Source organism: Myotis brandtii, unplaced genomic scaffold (assembly GCF_000412655.1).
Source record: "Myotis brandtii unplaced genomic scaffold, ASM41265v1 scaffold215, whole genome shotgun sequence".
Lineage (NCBI taxonomy): Eukaryota > Metazoa > Chordata > Mammalia > Chiroptera > Vespertilionidae > Myotis > Myotis brandtii.
In genome coordinates this window covers 4,148,460-4,156,035 of record NW_005358043.1, presented here as the reverse complement: position 1 = coordinate 4,156,035, position 7,576 = coordinate 4,148,460, and the positions used below count along the sequence as shown (strand labels likewise).

The 7,576-nt window shown below is 37.0% G+C and overlaps 1 protein-coding gene across 10 annotated transcripts in view; it reads left to right on the top strand.

The window, feature by feature from the left end:
• Window positions 1–7,576, top strand: part of MLLT10 (myeloid/lymphoid or mixed-lineage leukemia; translocated to, 10) — a 224,038-nt gene that overhangs the window by 144,015 nt on the left and 72,447 nt on the right. For 6 of the 10 annotated variants that reach the window (XM_014539374.1, XM_014539373.1, XM_014539368.1 and 3 more), the window contains 2 exons: window positions 3,624–3,668; window positions 4,476–4,508. The exons of 2 other annotated variants lie outside the window; for them this stretch is intronic. In XM_014539374.1, the coding sequence (XP_014394860.1) occupies window positions 3,624–3,668; window positions 4,476–4,508 (78 nt within the window). The remainder of the gene's footprint in view (window positions 1–3,623; window positions 3,669–4,475; window positions 4,509–7,576) is intronic. 2 more of the 10 variants (XM_014539370.1, XM_014539376.1) reach the window with 1 other exon arrangement.

The window sequence follows — 7,576 nt, the reverse complement described above, 5'->3', positions numbered from 1 at the left end:
GGGGGGGGCGGCAAGTGGGCGGTGCCAGGCTGGCCAAGGCGGGTACGATGCGATTGGTCGAGGGCCCGGCCATCACCCATGATCGTCCTGCAGAGGGAGGCCCAGGCCATCTGCCGGTGGGGCGATCAATTGGGGGGCTCCACTATTGCCCCAAAGAGGGAGGCCCAAGCTGTCGACTGGCAGGCTGTGGTGGGTGGGCAGGGCCTCCCTCTGCGCGGTGCAATCGATCGCCCCAAATAGGGAGGCCCAGGCTATCCTGTGGTGGTGCTGCAGCGGGTGGGCGGGGCCTACCTCTTTGAGGCGATTGATCGCGGGTCTCCCAGACTGTAAGAGGGCACAGGCTGGGCTGAGACACCCTTCCCCCCCCCCGCCGGCCGAGTGCACAAATTTCGTGCACTGGGCCTTTAGTCCTATATAATAAAAGCCTAATATGCTAAGTGTCCAAGTGTTCGACCAGTCGTTATGACGTGCACTGACCACCAGGGGGCAGACGCTCCGACTGGTAGGTTAGCTTGCAGATGGAGTCCGTCCGATCGGGACTGGACGAGACAGGCCGAGCATGCCCTGGAACCCTCCCGCGGTCCCTCTCCGGCCCCGATTGTGCATCCGTGGGGTCCCTCAGCCTGGCCTGCGCCCTCTCGCAATTCAGGAACCCTCGGGGGATATCAGAGAGCTGGTTTCGCCCGATCCCCGCAGGCCAGGCCGAGGGACACCACTGGTATCTTATATTTTAGAGCACCCAGCAGTCTCTAAAGAACTCTTTACTACCTCATTTAATACTTGGAACTGCCTTGTAAATAGGCAGAACAGTTACTGCTGCTGCTGCTGTTGTCGTTATTTCTCCTTTTTTATCACAACTGGAATATAAAGCAGAAGTAGAAATTAGATCCTTATAATGTGATTCTCTTAAGACATGTTCAAATTATAGTAGAATGTACACAGCAAGATGTTTATTCTAGGAACCCCAGATCCAATCAGAATAGAAACCCAGACAACATCTGTAAATTCCTTATCTGATCAGGGGTTTTGAACTGTAAGATTTGTGTTATAATAAATTAAAGCACATCCTGGTAAATGACTACCATTTTACAGTGACTTACACAAAATGGAAAATTAGTGTGGTGTTTTAAGAGATAACTAAAGGTTGTAAGTTTTGGTTTATAAACTATCTTAAGCTTTTGCTTGATTTCTTTCCTACAAATATTCTTTTGAGATCCTAGCAAGTAGGCACTAAATCTTTTGAGACATTGAAAATTACTACAGCATTTGAAAAAATAAAATAGTAATATAATAAAATTACTACAGCATTTGAAAGAGTTGACATGTTGTGTTTGTCTTTTTCCTTTTTCTTATTTATCTCAACAACATTATGAGAGTTTATGATTTTCTAATGTGAAAGCTAACGTTTATTGAGGTAACATCGGTTAATAACATTATATAAATTTTAGGTGTACAGTTGTATTATACAATATCTATATACTCCATTGTGTACTCACCCTCAAAGAAAGTTAACAATTTTTTTCTTCACAAAAAGCAACATCTTGTTATTTTCTCTGAGGAAAATCTGGTATTCATTAAATGATAAGGAGTTGATGGTTTAACATGAAAGTTTTTTCTTTTGTCTACTGTCTTTCAACGTATACGGTTTCCTGTTTTTAAAAAATCTTAGTTGTCTCTAGTTCTTTAATATAATGTCATACCTTTCTAAGTTAAGATACTTGAAATCTATTTCAGTGATGGAATTCTCTAGTGGTGATAAATGCTACAAAAAAAAGATTCTGGAAAGGCACTCTTGGTTGTGTTAAAATCTTAAAGATTTCACAGAGATAAGTTATTAATGCAAACATCACTTCTAGAGAAGTTTGTTCTGACTTACACTGAAGTATGAAGGTTAAGAAAGTTTAACTTGAGCCCATATAACTATGAAAGGGTTCTTGTTAAATATGTTCCTATTTATGTCATATCTACCTAAGTTATAAAATGAAACTGAGAAGTCGTTCCCTGGTAAAATATTTTAATTAGGAATAGGCTGATTCTGTAAACAAACAAAAATACAAAATTAGTTCAGTAAACTCACAAGAGTAGAGTTACTAATACAGTATAGTAGACCAAGAAGTGGATTAATGATTGAGAATAATTCAAACCTATCTTAATGACTCAGGTTCATGATTTCATATACTTTGATTATATTGGGTCATAAATGAAAACCATATAGGAAATTGGATGCCACTAAAACCAGGATATACCTTGGCCTTTGCTTTCTTGGAAAATTCCCTGATTTTGTTTTGGTCTTCGGTGAGTTGAAAATTTGGGCCTATAACCTGCCTTTCTACAAAAGTACTAGATCAAAGGCCAGAATAGCCATATTTCATCCCCCCCCCTCCCTTCCAATTGAGAAAGTTCTTTGGCTATTCTGAGTGTCCTTTGATTATTTTCCAGTACCATACCAGTTACTATTTCTCTGTAATGTACCATGTCAGTCTCTTCTGTAGCCTTCACTCCCCTTTTAAATCTCACTTGTATTGGATTTGTTAATGAAGCATTGAGGTGTCAAATTCTCTTGCTAGGTCTCATTTTTGAGTGTTTCCTGGATAGGACTTACACTAAACTGGGCTAAATGTTTGATTTAAAAAAAAATATATCATCGAATATAAAGTTCTTTTAATATTACAGTCATTGAAAGTGAGTGCTGGCTTGCTCTATCTTGCTTTGTCTTATTTCAAGTTATTCAGAGTGTGCCCAAGATTAGGCTCGACCTCTGAGTTATATATGTGGGTAGACATGTGAGTGATGGTTGCCTGAAAGGTTCTGTTGTACACATGGTTTCTAGAGGTCATGTTTTTGGTTTTGTAATATCCAGAGAATTTCTAGATATCCCTCCTTTAAAAGAATTTGGCCGACAGTGTTAGCCACAGTGGAATACCAGCTGTTTCCAGGATTAGCAGGGTTTGTGAGTCACAACCTTAGTCCTGGTTTTATCAACTGTTTTTGCCTTTCCAATGTCATGTAGAAATTACTTCCCATTTTCTCAGCAGCTTTGGTTTTAACAGTGTTTTATTGCCTCATATCAACGTCTGCTTCTCATTTGGGTGGAGTAAAGGAATAAGAGTAATGGCTTACTCATTCATTAGCGTCATCAAAAAATGAAAGGTTACAAGAAGTGTAGTTTAATGAGTTTTATACTGTTCTATAAATCATAATGGGTTTCTGATCGTATATAAACTAAATAATTTTCATACTTAAATTGTAATTTCTAATTGACCACAGCATTTAAATGTTTTTGATAAACTTCACATCTAGTGAATTATATAAAACACATTAGTTTATTACATTGCATAACTACACTTTCTTTTAGTAGTGAATCCATTTATACTTAGACAGTTGTTATGCAGATTCATTTGTAAGCCTTTATGTCTTTTCCTCATTCTTTGCCCACCCACGCACACACGTATTCCCTCATGTCCCAATTACTAGCTTATAATTTCTGTTCCCATAGTTCTGTTTGCCTTTCTCAGCTAGACTTTTAGGTGAATGTTTTCCTTTTTTTCTGGCCTGTTTCTTTTTCTACTCTTGAATCACTGGCAACTTCTTTGCTGATTTCCTTTCTCCCTCCCTCCCAACAGAAATTTCCATGCAGTATCGGCATGATGGAGCTTGTCCAACAACTAGTAAGTTGTCAAACTGGGTTGGTAGCCCAGGCTTTTTGACTCCTACTCTAGTGCTTTTTCTAGTGTATTAACCTCTAAATTTTAATTTTCAAAATGCAATTTGTTCTTAATTGAATAGATTTCTTTCTCATACAAAGATCTTAATTGCTGCTTTGTCCAGTGTTCAGTATCCATATTACAGTCAAATTGTGAACAAATTTTAATTACTGTTTGGCCCTTCAATATGGTGTTTCCATTGCAGAATTGTGACTTCTGTCACCAATCTTGATGTTAATATATTTTTCAATATTTGTATATTGGCAATTGTTAGCTTTCTTGCTTAGACTGCTATATTTGTTGAGACTATTACACTGAATTCCAAGATATGAGCATGTTTGATCAGGTTAGATGATAAAATGAGGTTTTTTAAATAATAAATATTGTTAAGTGTGACCAAAGGTGGATTTACCTATATAGAATTGCATCTAGGTACTCACTTTTTACAAGAAAAACATTACATACTACTAAGTATCTTTTTAGAAGTGATTTTGCAAAACAAAATAAAATAAAAGTAATTTTGCATATGTATTTTTTACTAAGGAAATGTGATAATATATCTAACATTTAAATTTAGTAGGTAATATATTGACAAATCTAATATTTAGAACTTTATGCCATGTAAAAAATGAGCTTGCAGTTTTAATGATTCAAACGATACATGATAGACTTACCTAGATTTTATTACACCAATTCAGTCTATGCCTATGTATTTCTTTTGTGTGTTTGAGAATGATCTTAACCTGAAGTCCTTTTTTCCTTACTTAAAAGCTTTCTCAGAGTTGCTGAATGCAATACACAATGGTAAGTTGTATTAGAATCTTCTCTGGTGGTTCATTTATCACTAAGGTTGCCTTTTACAGAGAATTTCGATTGAAAGCTTGCATGTTCTATTGATGAGATGAAATCTGGCTCTGCAGTGAGTCAATTGTTCAGCACCTTAGTGAAAACTTTTTGTAGACTGCCTATAGTAGGATAATAGGTCAATGTAGTTCATCAGTTTGGCTTTTATTGTCTCTTTGTGAGGCAGAATGTAATAGTGTTGTTCTAACTTTATGAAAGTCTTGTCTTTTCTATTTTTACAAACAGGTTTTGTAGTTCTTTTGAGTTCTCTCTTGCCAGCACAGTTAGTAATCAGTACCTGCATAAGGAATTTACTGCTTCTTTCACATCTTGAAAAGAAAAATTTATTTTTAGGATTTTAAGTTAATGTAAGGAATATTTTTAATAATTTAACCCTATATTCCATATAATGAATGAAGGAAGATAGCTTTTTAAATTATGTCTAGTTTGGAACCAGGTTTTCTAAAGGGAATGGCATCTTCTGTAGGTTTGGGTTCTGAAATCAGGACATAAGGCAAATGCTGCTATCAGTGTTCACTTTTGCATTGTAATTATAATGAAAGTCATTTTTGCAAAAATATTTGAGTTTAGTTTTCAATAACCTTCTGTAATTCTTTTATGTTCAAAAAAACTTTTCGTTAATCTAGTGTCATCTTTATTGATTTTCTTTCTCAGTTTTCAACTGACACAACTCATTTGTTCAAAACTGTTTATATGATTCTAAGCATTTTTCCAATATGTTTTCATTAACTTAATGAAATCTTGCACATTTTTCTAATGTAGTTTAATTTACAGTCAATTTGCATTATATGTCAGGTGTTTACAAATCTATGGCCAGTAAGACAATAATGGCATGATGAACAGGCATAAATACTCACGTTGATTTGAAGGTGGGGGTGGTTGGAACATGGTTTTATAAGTGATATTTTATTAATGCCTACATTTATTTATAGCTCTTGCTTTCCTATGTAACCTGGAACTGAAGAGTCTTAGATAATGAATATTCCGGATAAAAAGGAACTCTTGAACATTAGGTATTTAGCAGAAAAGGGATGGAAGCATTCTTGAGAATAAACTAAACATATTACCCATTCTTTGATAGGGAAGTATAAAAAATGAAGAGATTTAACATTTTTTTTTCGATTTGCATAGGTAAATTTACACTTGGTCTTTAATTTTGGAATATTAGAATTTGGAGGCATGCTGAAAGTTTGAAAAGAGTATACTTGGGGTAAAAAGAAAGTAGATATAGGGAGCTGTTGTGAATGAACTACCACATAAATCTTTTGCCTTTATTAACTAAGTATTGGGGTGTATTAATTTAATGGGACATTTGTCATGCTTCTCTTTTTTGGTAAATGAAATTAATGTCATGGGATTAATATAATGAACACAGGTCTTAAAAATTTTTTTCGGTTTTACAAGATTATGTTTGAGAGAACTTTCTAATAGTGTAGTTAGATACTTGTGTAGTATTAATCACATCATATAGAGAAACAAAATAAGTAATGGACTTATTATTTTTCTTACATTTTTTATAACTAGAAGTTTGTACCTTTTGACCTCCTTTATCCATTTCGCCCTCCCCCCAACTCTCCCCAATTCAACCACATCTGTTTTCTATATCTATGAGTTCTTTTTTTTTTTTTTTAAAGATTCAACATATAAGTGAGAGCATATAACATTTATTTTTTTCTTTCTGACTTATCTTACTTAGCATTTAGCCCTCAAAGTTCATCCATGTTATCACAAATGGGAAGATTTAGTTCTTTTTTATGGCTGAATAATATTTTAGTGTTTGTGTGCACACTTGTGTATATTTTCTTTATCCATTTAACCATGAATGGACATTTAGGTTGTTCCCATGTCTTGGCTGTTGTAAGTAATGCAGCAGTGAATATGGGGTGGATATACAATCATCCCTTCGTATACACAGGGGATTGGTTCCAGGACACCTCCTAGGATACCACAATCTGTGGATGTTCAAGTCCCTTATATAAAATGGCATAGTATTTGTGTGTGACCTACAGAAATCCTCTCATATACATTAAACTAGAGGCCCGATGCAGGAATTAGTGCAGGGGTGGGGTCCCTTAGCCAGGCCAGTGATCAGGGCTGATAGGGGCCGTCTCTCCCAGTCCCGATCAGGGCCGGCTGGGGGGAGAGGCTGCAGGAGGCTGGCTATGGGAGCACACTGCCCAGCAGGGGGCTGCTCCTGCATTGAGTATCTGCCCCCTGGTGGTCAGTGCGCATCATAGCGACCGGTTGTTGGGTCATTCGATTGCTTAGGCTTTTATATATACAGATAGACAATCTTCTGGATTACTCTGGTTTTCATAATGATTGCACCAATTTATATTTCCACCAACAGTACGCAAGTGTTCCCTTTCTCCAGGTACACTATAATGAACCATCTCACAATATTTCTCACCAACACATTATTCCTTCCCTTTTTCTTTCTTATTAAAAATTGGTTTCAAAGAGACGAAGGGAGAGAGAGAGAAATAGAAATATCAATAGTGAGAGAGAAGCATCAGTTGGCTGCCTCCTGCATGCCCCCTACTGGGGATCGAACCTGCAACCTGGGCATGTGCCCTGAACCAGAATAGAACTGTTACCTTCTGGTTCATGAATCAACACTCAACCTCTGAGCCACAACGGCCAGGCCCTTCTCTTTTTCTTAATAGTCATTCTAACAGATTTGGGATGATTATCTCATTGTGATGTTGATAGCATTTATTTCCCTGATAACTAGTGATGTTTAGCATCTTTTCATATACTTGTTGGCCATCTGAATGTCACTTTGGAAAATGTTTGTTCATCTCCTCTCATTTCTTTTTATTTATTACTAGTACCCCAGTATATGAAATTCGTGCATATTAAAAGGGAATTAATTGCCCTAACCGGTTTGGCTCAGTGGATAGAGCATCGGCCTGTGGACTCCAGGGTCCCAGGTTCGATTCCAGTCAAGAGTATGTACCTTGGCTACAGGCACATCCCCAGTGGGGAGTGTGCAGGAGGCAGCTGAT